Source organism: Salvelinus alpinus, chromosome 8, assembly GCF_045679555.1.
Source record: "Salvelinus alpinus chromosome 8, SLU_Salpinus.1, whole genome shotgun sequence".
Taxonomy (NCBI): domain Eukaryota; kingdom Metazoa; phylum Chordata; class Actinopteri; order Salmoniformes; family Salmonidae; genus Salvelinus; species Salvelinus alpinus.
In genome coordinates, this window is record NC_092093.1 from 74953966 (window position 1) to 74969604 (window position 15639).

The window sequence follows — 15639 nt, forward strand, 5'->3', positions numbered from 1 at the left end:
AGTGTTTCTTACACCACAACCTAGTCTCTGTCTTTGTCATAGCCATAGCATAGATGTTGTAGTGAATAACTGGGTGGGCGGTTCTCTTTCAATTATTAGTTTCAATATCTCACATGTGGAATTGACCTGAATCTCAACAGCAGGTTTTTCAGTTCTCATCTTCTATGTTGGGTGACTTTACCGAAAGGAATGTTTTCGCTTCGGGTAAGAATTTGCTTTTCTACTTTTTCTTCCTTTTGTCTCCTGTGGTACATGGCAAGCTACTGAGACTTGGCTAGCTTAGCTGCAAGGCTTAGCTAACCTGGCTAGGTCGCTGCAAGTCTAGCTAGCTTTTTTTAGGTCGAGAGACATGCTTTTGTTCGTCGCAAGTCCAACAAAGCGCTAGCTTCCTTTAGCTAACATTGTGCTAACTAGCTAAGTTACTAGCACATGAGGCGAATGGTAAAATCTAATCAAATCAAATGTTATTTGTCACATACACATGGTTAGCAGATGTTAATGCGAGTGTAGCGAAATGCTTGTGCTTCTAGTTCCGACAATGCAGTAATAACCAACGAGTAATCTAACCTAACAATTTCACAACAACTACCTTATACACACAAGTGTAAAGGGATGAAGAATATGAACATAAAAATATATGAATGAGTGATGGTACAGAACGGCATAGGCAGGATGCAGTATATGGTATCGAGTACAGTATATACATATGAGATGAGTAATGTAGGGTATGTAAACATTATATTAAGTGGCATTGTTTAAAGTGGCTAGTGATACATTTTTTACATCCATTTTTCCATTATTAAAGTGGCTGGAGTTGAGTCAGTATGTTGGCAGCAGCCACTCAATGTTAGTGGTGGCTGTTTAACAGTCTGATGGCCTTGAGATAGAAGCTGTTTTTCAGTCTCTCGGCCCCTGCTTTGATGCATCTGTACTGACCTCACCTTCTGGATGATAACGGGGTGAACAGGCAGTGGCTCGGGTGGTTGTTGTCCTTGATGATCTTTATGGCCTTCCTGTGACATCGGGTGGTGTAGGTGTCCTGGAGGGCAGGTAGTTTGCCCCCGGTGATGCGTTGTGCAGACCTCACTACCTTCTGGAGAGCCTTACGTTGTGGGCGGAGCAGTTGCCGTACCAGGCGGTGATACAGCCCGACAAGATGCTCTCGATTGTGCATCTGTAAAAGTTTGTGAGTGCTTTTGGTGACAAGCCAAATTTCTTTGAATTTCAAATTCCTTGGTAGCTACGTTCACATTGTTGCAAGCAACTCCTCTCATCCATCCCAGCTTGTGTGACGGAAGCCAAACGTAACTGGGACAAACCCTTGACCGACAAGGTCCAAACCTGACTTTTTGCCAACCGGTGATCGAGCCCTCACTGGTCAACCACCTCAACCCCAGTGCCTCGTCACTGAAAGGCACTTCCTTCTGTGGTAAGATGGACACATTTTTCGCATTTATCTGCCAAAAAGTCTACGTGTTCTGTACAAGCATTGAACGTTTTTCCTTACTACTTGCCTACCAATCCGATTTGATGCTGGAGATGCATCATCTTTTAGCTATTGGCAAGTCTAACTCAGACTTTTGGGATGAGATCTGTGTCGTCACAGACCTCTACCTCAGATCCTCCAGAGGCACCATTCAAGGCTGTGGCTGTGCCATGAGCCTTGCAGTGGTGGGGTGGAGAGCCTTGTGGCTCAAATTGTCCAGCCTGTTGGACAAAGAGAAAGCAGATTTCCTTGACCCTCCTGTCAAGCCATCCCACAGACCTGGGAACTGTGGCTACAGGCCTACCCTCCACGAGCCAAGGCTTCACGGCAGGGAGAGGACAATTAGCTGAATCCCCCAGCAGCGCAGCAGAGACCGAACCCACAATTCTGGTCCCCGAACAGGGGTTGACAGTGGGGAAAATCAAGGACCCACCCAGCTGATTTTTTCCCTATATGGGGGAAGGGATACACCCCCTGCAGCAGAGAGGGGTAGCCAGCAGTTCACCTCTGTGCTCCTGGAACCCATTCCCTTGCATTCGCTCTCAAGGAAGACAAGGGGAATCCACTCTACCCCTGAGTGCCCTCTGTGATACGACTCCCCCCCTCGACTCTCGTTCAAGCAGCTGGGGCAGGACAACGAATTGGCAGTCGCGACCAACCACTGTCCCTATTTTCCATTGTGTCAACACTGCCGTTGTCAAAAAAAAAAAATCTGCTGTATCCAGGCGTCATACCAAGGACACAGAGCAAAAATGAAATGAAAAGGCGACTCCAGCACCACTGGTGAGTGAGAGTCTACTGACCTGTGGGCTACTCGCCACAAGAGCAGGGAACTGGCGCGCATGCGCAGTCCAGCCCTGGGTCAGGTCCATGGTGACAAAGGGGTACAGACTGCAGTTTGCTATGAGACCACCCGTTTTCAACTGCATTTTGGAATCAGTGGCGATTGGCGACTCAGCATGCATACTAGAGCAGGAAATCTCCTCTCTATTAAGCAAAGAGGCTATCAGGGCAATACCAGCGGCAGAGAGCCACCTCGGCTTCTACTCCCAGTACTTCCTGCTTCCCAAAAAAGGTGGAGGGGTAAACCACATTCTGGACCTACGGGGCCTCAACAGCTATCTGAAAATGTTCATGTTCCCATATGTTTACATTCAACATTCTGTCTCGGTTCACATCAGTCGACCTGTAGGACACTTATTTTCACATAAGCATCCTGCCAGCACACAGGAGGTTTCTAAGGTTTGCTTTTCAAGGCACAGTCTACAAATAGCTCCATAAACATTCAGCAAATGTATAGAGGCAGCTCAGTCAGAGTGAGGGAAGAAGGCTCATCCCTCATCTTGGTAGCCCCTTGATGGCCAGGCAAGCTTCGGGTAGCGGAGATCATTCTCCTGTTGTACGACGAGCCCTGGCAACTCCCGTTATGCAGGGATCTTTTGACCCAAGCGAACTGAGAGATTTTCCACCCTCACCCAGATACCATGGCCCGCTGCTCCTGGCCCGTGAGAGGTTAAATTTGGATGCGACAGGCCTGCAGCTTGGAGTCATTGAGACTATCCAGAGTGCCAGGGCCCCTTCTACACGACAAGTGGTGCCTATTTGAGAAGTGGTGTGACCAAAAACAGATCATTCCTTACCAATTCTCTGTATCCAAGGTTTTATGCTTTTTTGCAGTACCTTATTAACAGAGGGACGGCATTCCCCACTTTTAACTTCTTATGGTTGGGGGCAGTATTGAGTAGCTTGGATGAATAAGGTGCCCAGAGTAAACTGCCTGCTACTCAGGCCCAGAAGCTAAGATATGCATATTATTAGTAGATTTGGATAGGAAGCACTTGGAAGTTTCTAAAACTGTTTGAATTATGTCTGTGAGTATAACAGAACTCAGCATGCAAAAACCTGAGAATAAATCCAACCAGGAAGTGGGAAATCTGAGGTTTGTAGGTATTAAAGTCTTTTCCTATCCAATATACAGTGTCTATGGGGTCATATTGCACTTCCTAAGGCTTCCACTTGATGTCAACAGTCTTTAGAACCTTGTTTCCGGCTTCTACTGTGAAGGAGGAGAGAATAAGAGCTGATTGAGTAAGAGGTCTGGCAGAATGCCATGAGCTCAGTCAGGCGCGCACCTGTGAGAGGTAGCTGCGTTCCTTTTCCTTTCTAAAGACAAAGAAATTCTCAGTATGAAACATTATTGAAGATTTATGATAAAATCATCCTAAAGATTGATTCTATACATCGTTTGACATGTTTCTACGAACTGTAATGGAACTTTTTGACTTTTTGTCTGGCCTGCGCTTCGTGAATTTGGATTTGTGAACTAAACGCGCAAACAAAAAGGAGGTATTTGGACATAAATTATGGACTTTATCGAACAAAACAAACATTTATTGTGGAACTGGGATTCCTGGGAGTGCATTCTGATGAAGATCATTAAAGGTAAGTGAATATTTATAATGCTATTTCTGACTTCTGTTGACTCCACAACATGGCGGGTATCTGTATGGCTTGCTTTGGTCTCTGAGCGCTGTACTCAGATTATTGCATGGTGTGCTTTTTCCATAAAGCTTTTTTGAAATCTGACACAGCGGTTGCATTAAGGAGAAGTATATCTATAATTCCATGCATAACACTTGTATCATTTATCAATGTTTATTATGAGTATTTCTGTAAATTGATGTGGCTCTGCAAAATCACCAGATGTTTTGGAAGCAAATCATTACTGAACATAACACGCCAATGTAAACTGAGATTTTTGGATATAAATATGAACTTTACTGAACCAAACATACATGTATTGTGTAACATGAAGTACTATGAGTGTCATCTGATGAAGATCATCAAAGGTTAGTGATTTATTTTTACCTCTATTTCTGCTTTTTGTGTCTCCTCTCTTTGGCTGGAAAAATGGCTGTGTTTTTCTATGACTAGGTGCTGACCTAACATAATCGCATGGTATGTTTTCGTCGTAAAGCCTTTTTGAAATCGGACACTGTGGTGGGATTAACAACAAGTTTATCTTTAAAATGGTGTATAATACTTGTATGTTTGAGGAATTTTAATTATGAGATTTCTGTTGTTTGAATTTGGCGCTCTGCACTTTCACTGGCTGTTGTCAAGTCGATCCCGTTAACGGGATCTCAGCCATAAGAAGTTTTAAGGTCTATCTAGCTGCTATCTCGGCCTGTCATATAGGCTTTAACAATAACAGTGGGAAAACACCCTTTGTTATTGTTTCATGAAGGGGCAGTCCACTTACCTCCAATATCAAAGCCTTTGCTCCATCTTTTGGCTATTTCACGGCAGCCTTTTGAGCCGCTGGAAAGCGTTGAGATGAGGTATCTCTCCTTAGGACCACTTTACTGGTCGCCTTTATGTCCGCAAAGTGAGTGAGTGAGCTGCATGCACTATCATCTTACCATTCGTGTCTACAGTTTGCCCCGGGCTTTTCCAAGGTTTCTTTGTTGCCCAATCTCGTCTTTATGCCTAAGGTCAGCAACCTTGGCTTTCCACCCGCCACCCTTCACTTCTACGGAAGAAGAGCATATCCATAATTTGTGTCCAGTACGTGCATTACGTGTATACTTGGATAGAACAAGAGCTTTGCACAAAAGCGACCAACTCTTTGTGTCCTGGGCACCTCCTTGCAAGGGGAGGCCCCTCTCTTGTCAACGGTTATCACATTGGATTGTGGAAGCTATTATATTGGCCTATAATAGCAAGGGCTTACAGCCTGCAGAGAGTCTGAGGGCTCACTCCACCAGAGGTATGTTTACCTATTGGGAACTGTTCAAGGGCATCTCCTTACAGGAGATTTGCGATGTGGCTTGTTGGGTGTCCTCTCATACTTTTATGAGGTTCTACCAGCTAGACATCACTGTACCTTCTTTGGTGCATATTGTCCTCAGTGTCGTGGCCTTTGAGGCTACCTGGCTTCGGAGAGCATGCTTGCGATACGGGAGTTGGCCAAAATCCCACATGTGAGATACTATGTGGGATTTTTGAAAGAGAACTCAAGGTTACTTTCGTAACCCCGGTTTTTCTAATATTATGAGTGAGAGTGTGAGGAAGTTCGGAATGCTTGAAAATGACTAGAGGGCGGGCGAGTTGCTCATTATCGTGAGGGGAGGGGCTCACCTCATTTGCCACTCGACCTGTCTGTCTCCAACAAACGTGTGCAATTGGTTCTTTGAGCTTCTGAGATTCAGGTCAATCCCATATGTGAGATATCTCACTCATAATATCATAGAACTGGGGTTACAAAAGTAACTGAGTTTCCTGGATACAGATTAAGCCTAATCCTTGACTAAAAAGCGATCTCACTGGAGAATCGCTGTTGAAGTCCAGGATTAGACTCAATCTATTTAAGTGAACAAAAGAAGATGTTTGATGATAGCATTATTTCCCTGGCCCATAGCCACCTCAGTCTCCAGACTCTGATCTATCCAGACGGATATAGATGTAAACTCAGCAAAAAAAGAAATGTCCTCTCACTGTCAACTGCTTTAATTTTCAGCAAACTTAACATGTGTAAATATTTGTATGAACATAACAAGATTCAACAACTGAGACATAAACTGAACAAGTTCCACAGACATGTGACTAACATAAATGGAATAATGTGTCCCTGAACAAAGGGGGAGTCAAAATCAAAAGTAACAGTCAGTATCTGGTTGTAGGCCTGCCTTACAACAGGCCTACAAGCCCTCAGTCCAGCCTCTCTCAGCCTATTTCGGACAGTCTGAGCACTGATGGAAGGGTTGTGCGTTCCTGGTGTAACTCGGGCAGTTGTGGTTGCCATCTTGTACCTGTCCGGCAGGTGTGATGTTCGGATGTACCGATCTTGTGCAGGTGTTGTTACACGTGGTCTGCCACTGCGAGGACGATCAGCTGTCCGTCCTGTCTCCCTGTAGTGCTGTCTTAGGCGTCTCACAGTACGGACATTGCAATTTATTGCCCTGGCCACTGCAGTCCTCATGCCTCCTTGCAGCATGCCTAAGACACGTTCCCGCAGATGAGCAGGGACCCTGGGCTTCTTTCTTTTGGTGTTTTTCAGAGTCAGTAGAAAGGCCTCTTTAGTGTCCTAAGTTTTCATAACTATAACCTTAATTGCCTACCGTCTGTAAGCTGTTAGTGTCTTAACAACCGTTCCACAGGTGCATGTTCATTAATTGTTTATGGTTAATTGAAGAAGCAGGGGAAACCGTGTTTAAACCCTTTACAATGAAGATCTGTGAAGTTATTTGGATTTTTACAAATTATCTTTGAAAAAACAGGGTCCTGAAAAAGGGACGTTTCTTTTTTTGCTGAGTTTAGTAGATTATAAACCTGTAAAAATGCGGGTAAGTAGTCAGGTGGTGGGTTGGTAATGAATCAAATATGATTTTATCCTACTGACCAGCCTCACTGACCAATATTTAGCTTGGAATTCCTGTGACATGTTTATTTGATATATTGTAAATGTCACTTACTACATTTGTTACAAGTTGGTGTGTGCGCGGGGGTGGGGGTTTGTAAAAAAGTATTTATGTATAATTTTGCTAACAACCAACTTGTAACAAACGCACCTATGAAGTTATAAGTTGAACTTGAGCTTGACCTCAGCTGATCTATGTGTCTAATATGATCCATTCCAGATGAGAGATGTCATTGGGGCAGCCACCGCAGGCCAGACCTACTTTCGTTCCTCCATGGACAACACGGTGTATTATATGGTGTCAAATAACATCCCCAAACTGTGTCAGAACAGAATACGCACCTGGTACAACTACACCTGGGACGCCCAGGGAATGCTGGGTAAGGAAACTCTCAGGCTGCGTCTCAAGTGGCACTCTATTCCCTATTTGAGACGCAACCTCAATATTTTACTTCAAGCATTAAAGGTAGACTCTACAAAATGACGTTGCCAGGAGCTGCACCAGAAATAGTGAGATGAGCGAGATGCAACACTTGGCTCTCCCACAGCCACACACAGTATCTATGCATAAGCACGGGTGTGCTTCACACTGTGTACAGCGTGGTATAACAGTGGAGAAGTTGAGCCTCGCGCTTAGTTGTTCCAGAAATTGACCCACTATGCTGTTTACTTTCTGCGTCTACATCATATCGCTGAGTCTACCTTTAACAGAGGCTCAGGTCTAAGTGAATAAGAGTTCTGTTCGATAAGACATCAGTAATTACCTGTGTATTTATGGTTCTTCTTGCCTGCCTTTAGATGAGTCTGAGCTGCTGGAGCAGATGCCTCTGGTCATGAGGACAGCCATTGCTGTTGACATCAACCTGGCTACCTTCCAGAAAATTGATCTATTTAAGGTACACACAAAAGCATGTATGCAAGCACACTAGTGGTGCGTGGGTCCGCTATTTGTTCCCCCGCACCTGCACTCAATTGCTAATAATCCATTCGCAACCGCCCGACTATATGTGATAAAGTGAAAATCGGAGGCCCTAACCCGACCCTAACCTGCTAATACAGAACATGCGCTATAGGCTACAGTCAGAGACTGCAGAATTATTTTTTGACAGGGGGTGCAGGATTGTTTTGGTCCTGATTTAGATATGTTTCTGCTTATAATTTTCTATATTTTGGTAGGCTATTTGTTAGTTAACTTGTCTATAGTTAGATACATGTAGCTTTTCTTTTGACCTTATATGTTGCCCTGGAAGATTAAATAAACCCTTGCTCACCAGAATAATATCAATAATCGATACAATGAATGATTCAATCTAGTTGACATCGATACAGTTCTCTGTCATCTTTGCTTCTTTCGCGGAGCAAAGACGTTTAAGGACCTGCGATAAAATGCAATTTTTTTTTACAGGAAATATTTTCTGTGCAAATTTTCCAAATGACATACATTTGACCAGTTGTAAGGAAATAGAAAACTGTGAAAACGACCCAACATGTTTCTGGTAATATTTCAGGTTGGATTGGATGGATATTTTATGTGGTTGAAATACTATCAGCTTTTATGATGCTGATGAAGATAGCACCTCTACAGACTGCGAATTCACATTCTCTCAAGATGGTGAAAGAAATAAATCACTCCACTCCTGTTCCCGAGTCAATATATTTACCCTACATTTGGTGTATCATTTTAATGCAAGACATACTTCATTCTGCAGTAGTTAATATTAAGGCTGTGTGAGAGGTTATAGACCTACAGTCAGTGTCCAGATTTCAGTTTCCATTTAGCCCATCTGAACAGTAGGCTACAGTTCCTTTGATGTGCCATAGGCCTATTTGAAGCGACCAGCTCTCACAGTCTCACTTCAGAATTAGACGTTCATCCATGTTTCTCTCAAATGTCACATTTCAAAGTTGTTCCAAACGTCAAATTTCCAAGTGTTTAAGGGTAAGTTCAGACATTAACTCTGAATGTTAAAGGTTAAGGTCTTAAGTTCAGGAATTAACTCCAAATTCTTAAGGTTAGGCATTAACTTTGAATGGTTAAGGTAAGGGTTAAGGTTTGGGATAGGCTTAAAACTCAAATGTAAAAATCTACTTTCTATCGCTGGATTCGAACGTGCAACCTTTGGAATCCGAGGCAAATACTTACGCCCATCTGCCATCCCCAATGCCCTAGCAAAACCGAAACCTACTTGAACGTAACAGCTCTCGCTGCTGTGGCCGGTATCCACGTCATCTCCTGACGTACTCCGAAATGGATGGACGTCGAATACTGACTTGTATCACTGGTGACCTGGCTGCTTTTAAGTCCCCATCTTGTTATTGTCGATTTTGTATAACGCCTCACAATCATCACACATAACATAGCAAGCACTTCTATCATCCTTTTTTACCACTTCACCAAACTTTTCTGGCCCTCCCATCTCTTTGTTTTCAACTCTCCATTTTGCAGCTTTTCACTTACTGAATTAAACTATGACATTTTAGTTTTTGCCTCTGTGGATTGTTGTGGATTTTTTCTGCCCTTTTCCAAAAGCATTTGGCGTGTAGTCTATTTGGCCCATGTACAGTACAGTTAGGCCTTAAAGCGAGCGCCTCATGTCCACCAGATGCATCATACACTTTGCATTCAGTTGGAAGTCATTCATTGTCAATGGAGCAGTCTGCAACGCTATGTTAGGGGTGCCGCGGTGCGTTCTGTGTACAGCATGTGTTCAATATTTTCAGCTCATTTGTTGCTTTACCATGCGGTGGTACAAACAGAAGTGCATACACAGACTCCAACCAGCTAGCTTTTAGCAAGATGAAAAGCAAAGCACGTAGGTCAAGTACTGAAAATGCTGGCCAGCAAAACAAACTAAATGCATCTGCTGGACATCAAGCATTAGGCTTACACACTAATGCCAGATAGCCTATATTCATAAAAGGAAAACCTAAATGTAGCCTATAGACATAAATTGCACAAGAATTATACATTTATGGATTTTTTAAGGTATTGTTTTCTCTTTATTCAATCCGCCCGCCCTTCATCCATACAATATTTCATGACCCTAAACCCGCCAGGATATGAGTCAACCCGCACATCACTAACGCACGCACGCACGCACGCACGCACGCACGCACGCACGCACGCACGCACGCACGCACGCACGCACGCACGCACGCACGCACACACGCACGCACACGCACGCACGCACGCACGCACACACACACACACACACACACACACACACACACACACACACACACACACACACACACACACACACACACACACACACACACACACACACACACACACACACACACTTACAGCACAGACAAACATTACTTAAAGGAAAACTCCATCCAAAAACTATATTTCGGTATTTGTTTCATTAGGCCATTGTTGATATAGTCCCAAAATATTTTGCATGTCAGCGATCAAATTTTCAAGATATATAACTTTCAAAGTACAGAAATACATGCATCATATCTTGAATGTTCCTTTAATCAACCTCACAGAAATGTGTACATGTAATACATTGTAATGCTTTAGTCTATGATGTTGAATTGTATTTCCTCAGGGTTGTGATAACCAGATGTTGGTAGACATGTTGCTGAGGCTTAAGTCTATTATATATCTACCTGGGGACTTTGTGGTGCAGAAGGTGAGTTTGTGTGTGTGTGTGTGTGTTTTATTGACTACCTTCTCTATCTGCTGCTGCCGATGCACTTCCTTAAACATGTCAAACATAATCCTGTCATCGCTGGAGGTGAAATTACGTAGAGGGAGACAGGCGGGAGAACGGAGAGAGAGAGAGAGAGAGAGAGAGAGAGAGAGAGAGAGAGAGAGAGAGAGAGAGAGAGAGAGAGAGAGAGAGAGAGAGAGAGAGAGAGAGAGAGAGAGAGAGAGAGAGAGAGAGAGAGAGAGAGAGAGAGAATAAAGAAGGGGTGATAGAGAGAGAGAGACGCAGACATGGAATTAGCTGTTTCATGTAGTCTATAAAGGAACTGTTAAATGTGATCAGCTCACACTATTTCGTCCGCATAGGGTAATATTGGTAAAGACATGCAGTATACTCAGCTTTTTTAAATCAGCTATATGTGTGTATATTTGGTTCCCCATAGGGAGATAATGTTAAAGAGATGTACAGTGCCTTCAGAAGGTATTCATACCCCTTGATTTATTCCACTATTATTGCACACAGAGTGAATCCATGCAATTTACTATGTGACAATTGTCATAACTCTCCTGTGACGATCTGAAGGATCAGGTTACATGGGGGGTCCGCTCTACAACATACTCTCTCTCATAGAGGGGGAGAGCGGAAAGTCGACTGTTTTTATGGTCGGCCGTAAAATACGCTGCCCCTATGCTCTGTAGTGTTCGAGGTTGGAATGTAAACTATGGAACACAAAGAGACCCTTGGAGATATGGAGATACATACAGTGGGGAGAACAAGTATTTGATACACTGCCGATTTTGCAGGTTTTCCTACTTACAAAGCATGTAGAGGTCTGTACTTTTTATCATAGGTACACTTCAACTGTGAGAGACGGAATCTAAAACAAAAATCCAGAAAATCACATTGTATGATTTTTAAGTAATTAATTTGCATTTTATTGCATGACATAAGTATTTGATCACCTACCAACCAGTAAGAATTCCGGCTCTCACAGACCTGTTAGTTTTTCTTTAAGAAGCCCTCCTGTTCTCCACTCATTACCTGTATTAACTGCACCTGTTTGAACTCATTACCTGTATAAAAGACACCTGTCCACACACTCAATCAAACAGACTCCAACCTCTCCACAATGGCCAAGACCAGAGAGCTGTGTAAGGACATCAGGGATAAAATTGTAGACCTGAACAAGGCTGGGATGGGCTACAGGACAATAGGCAAGCAGCTTGGTGAGAAGGCAACAACTGTTGGCGCAATTATTAGAAAATGGAAGAAGTTCAAGATGACGGTCAATCACCCTCGGTCTGGGGCTCCATGCAAGATCTCACCTCGTGGGGCATCAATGATCATGGGGAAGGTGAGGGATCAGCCCAGAACTACACGGCAGGACCTGGTCAATGACCTGAAGAGAGCTGGGACCACAGTCTCAAAGAAAACCATTAGTACCACACTACGCCGTCATGGATTAAAATCCTGCAGCACACGCAAGGTCCCCCTGCTCAAGCCAGCGCATGTCCAGGCCCGTCTGAAGTTTGCCAATGACCATTTGGATGATCCAGAGGAGGAATGGGAGAAGGTCATGTGGTCTGATGAGACAAAAATAGAGCTTTTTGGTCTAAACTCCACTCGCCGTGTTTGGAGGAAGAAGAAGGATGAGTACAACCCCAAGAACACCATCCCAACCGTGAAGCATGGAGGTGGAAACATCATTCTTTGGGGATGCTTTTCTGCAAAAGGGACAGGACGACTGCACCGTATTGAGGGGAGGATGGATGGGGCCATGGATCGCGAGATCTTGGCCAACAACCTCCTTCCCTCAGTAAGAGCATTGAAGATGGGTCGTGGCTGGGTCTTCCAGCATGACAACGACCCGAAACACACAGCCAGGGCAACTAAGGAGTGGCTCCGTAAGAAGCATCTCAAGGTCCTGGAGTGGCCTAGCCAGTCTCCAGACCTGAACCCAATAGAAAATCTTTGGAGGGAGCTGAAAGTCCGTATTGCCCAGCGACAGCCCCGAAACCTGAAGGATCTGGAGAAGGTCTGTATGGAGGAGTGGGCCAAAATTCCTGCTGCAGTGTGTGCAAACCTGGTCAAGAACTACAGGAAACGTATGATCTCTGTAATTGCAAACAAAGGTTTCTGTACCAAATATTAAGTTCTGCTTTTCTGATGTATCAAATACTTATGTCATGCAATAAAATGCAAATTAATTACTTAAAAATAACACAATGTAATTTTCTGTATTTTTGTTTTAGATTCCGTCTCTCACAGTTGAAGTGTACCTATGATAAAAATTACAGACCTCTACATGCTTTGTAAGTAGGAAAACCTGCAAAATCGGCAGTGTATCAAATACTTGTTCTCCCCACTGTATCTATGGAGAAACAGAGAGACCCCATCAAAAGATTGAATAATTAAACAATGTTTCTATTTTTGAGAATGTGGGAATGGTCTGTGGACACTTAAGGGAGAGTCATGTCGAGTGTGTTTCATTTGGTGATCTCATCAAGGACAGGAAACACACAACTGTATCTCTTAAAGTGTACAGTCCCCACGTTGGAATGGCTACAATTCTATAGGCCACGTAGACCATACAGCTGTAGATTTGGCTACACGGCTGGAAATGGTTCAACTCTGAGACTATCGAACACTTCAGAATTTCCTAGACGTATAATTACTAGTCTGAAGCGAGAAATTACAGTTGAAGTCGGAAGTTTACATACACTTAGGTTGGAGACATTAAAACTCGTTTTTCAACCACTCCACAAATTTCTTGTTAACAAACTATAGTTTTGGCAAGTCAGTTAGGACATCTACTTTGTGCATGACACAAGTAATTTTTCCAACAATTATTTACAGACAGATTATTTCACTTATAATTCATTGTATCACAATTCCAGTGGGTCAGAAGTTTACATACACTAAGTTGACTGTGCCTTTAAACAACTTGGAAAATTCCAGAAAATTATGTCATGGCTTTAGAAGCTTCTGATAGGCTAATTGACATAATTTGAGTAAATTAGAGGGGTACCTGTGGATGTATTTCAAGGCCTACCTTCAAACTCAGTGCCTCTTTGCTTCACATCATGGGAAAATCAAAAGAAATCAGCCAAGACCTCAGAAAGAAAATGGTAGACCTACCTTCAAGCAATTTCCAAATGCCTGAAGGTACCACGTTCATCTGTACAAACAATAGTACGCAAGTATAAACACCATGGGACCACGCAGCCATCATACCGCTCAGGAAGGAGACGTATTCTGTCTCCTAGAGATGAACGTACTTTGGTGCGAAAAGTGCTTATCAATTCCAGAACAACAGCAAAGGACCTTGTGAAGATGCTGGAGGAAACATGTACAAAAGTATCTATATCCACAGTAAAACGAGTCCTGAAAGGCCACTCAGCAAGGAAAAAGCCACTGCTCCAAAACCACCATAAAAAAGCCAGACTACGGTTTGCAACTGCACATGGGGACAAAGATCGTACTTTTTGGAGAAATGTCCTCTGGTCTGATGGGGAAAAAATATAACTTTTTGGCCATAATGACCATCGTTATGTTTGTAGGAGAAAGGGGGATGCTTGTAAGCCGAAGAACACCATCCCAACCGTGAAGCACGGGGGTGGCAGCATCATGTTGTGGGGGTGCTTTGCTGCAGGAGGGACTGGTGCACTTCACAAAATAGATGGCATCATGAGGGAGGAAAATTATGTGGATATATTGAAGCAATATCTCAAGACGTCAGTCAGGAAGTTAAAGCTTGCTCGTAAATGGGTCTTCCAAATGGACAATGACCCCTAGCATACTTCCAAAGTTGTGGCAAAATGGCTTAAGGACAACAAAGTCAAGGTATTGGAGTTGTCACATTCTGACCATAGTTCTTTTGTATTTTCTTTGTTTTAGTATGGTCAGGGCGTTAGTTGGGTGGGTTATCTATGTTTTGTGTTTCTATGTTGGGTTTGTCATTTGGCCTGATATGGTTCTCAATCAGAGGCAGGTGTTAGTCATTGTCTCTGATTGGGAACCATATTTAGGTAGCCTGTTTTGTAATGTGTTTTGTGGGTGATTGTTCCTGTTCGTGTGTTCCTGTGTTCTGTGTTCACATTTTCGGGACTGTAGCGTCTTCGGTTGTTTTTGTCAGTTTATTGTTTTGTTCGTTCTTGAAAGTATTCGATTAAATATGAATACACATCACGCTGCATCTTGGTCCGACCATTCTGACTCCTCAGACGAGGAGAACGAAGACTGCCGTTACAGGAGTGGCCATCACAAAGCCCTGACCTCAATCCTATAGAAAATTTGTGGGTGTCACGATCGTGTGGTTGAGAGACGGACCAAAACGCAGCATTTGGAAAATAAGCCATCTTCTTTTAATAACACCACGAAGATGAACACGACACAAAACACTATACAAACTAACAAAACAACAAAACGACCGTGAAGCTACAAACGTTGTGCACATACATACAGGCTACAAACGTTCTACATAGACAATTCCCCACAACAAACTAAAGCCTATGGCTACCTTAAATATGGCTCCCAATCAGAGACAACAGAAACCAGCTGTCTCTAATTGGGAACCCATTCAGGCAACCATAGACTTTCCTAGACAACTACACACAACATAGACACAGCTAGACAACTATACTAAACATAAAGCCAACTACTCTAAATAAACCCCCTAAACCTTACAATCACCCTGGACACTACAAAACCCACATAAATACCCATGTCACACCCTGACCTAACTAAAATAATAAAGAAAACAAAGAATACTAAGGCCAGGGCGTGACATAGCCCCCCCCTTAAGGTGCGAACTCCGGGCGCACCAGCACAAAGTCTAGGGGAGGGCCTGGGTGGGCATCTGACCACGGTGGTGGCTCAGGCTCAGGGCGAGGTCCCCACCCCACCATAGTCAATCCCAGCTTATATCTCCCCCTACAAATGACCACCCTCATATTACCCCCACTTAATCTTTTGGGTAACATCGACACAAGGGGCAGCACCGGGATAAGGGGCAACACCGGGATGAGGGACGGCAGCTCCGGGCTGAGGGACGGCAGCTCCGGGCTGAGGGA

At 43.7% G+C, this 15639-nt stretch overlaps 1 protein-coding gene across 1 annotated transcript in view; it reads left to right on the forward strand.

The window, feature by feature from the left end:
- LOC139582331 (cyclic nucleotide-gated channel beta-3-like) overlaps positions 1–15639 on the forward strand; it is a 33900-nt gene that overhangs the window by 12776 nt on the left and 5485 nt on the right. Inside the window, exons 12-14 of the mRNA XM_071412320.1 lie at positions 7126–7285; positions 7704–7801; positions 10466–10549. Coding sequence (XP_071268421.1) covers positions 7126–7285; positions 7704–7801; positions 10466–10549 — 342 coding nt within the window. The remainder of the gene's footprint in view (positions 1–7125; positions 7286–7703; positions 7802–10465; positions 10550–15639) is intronic.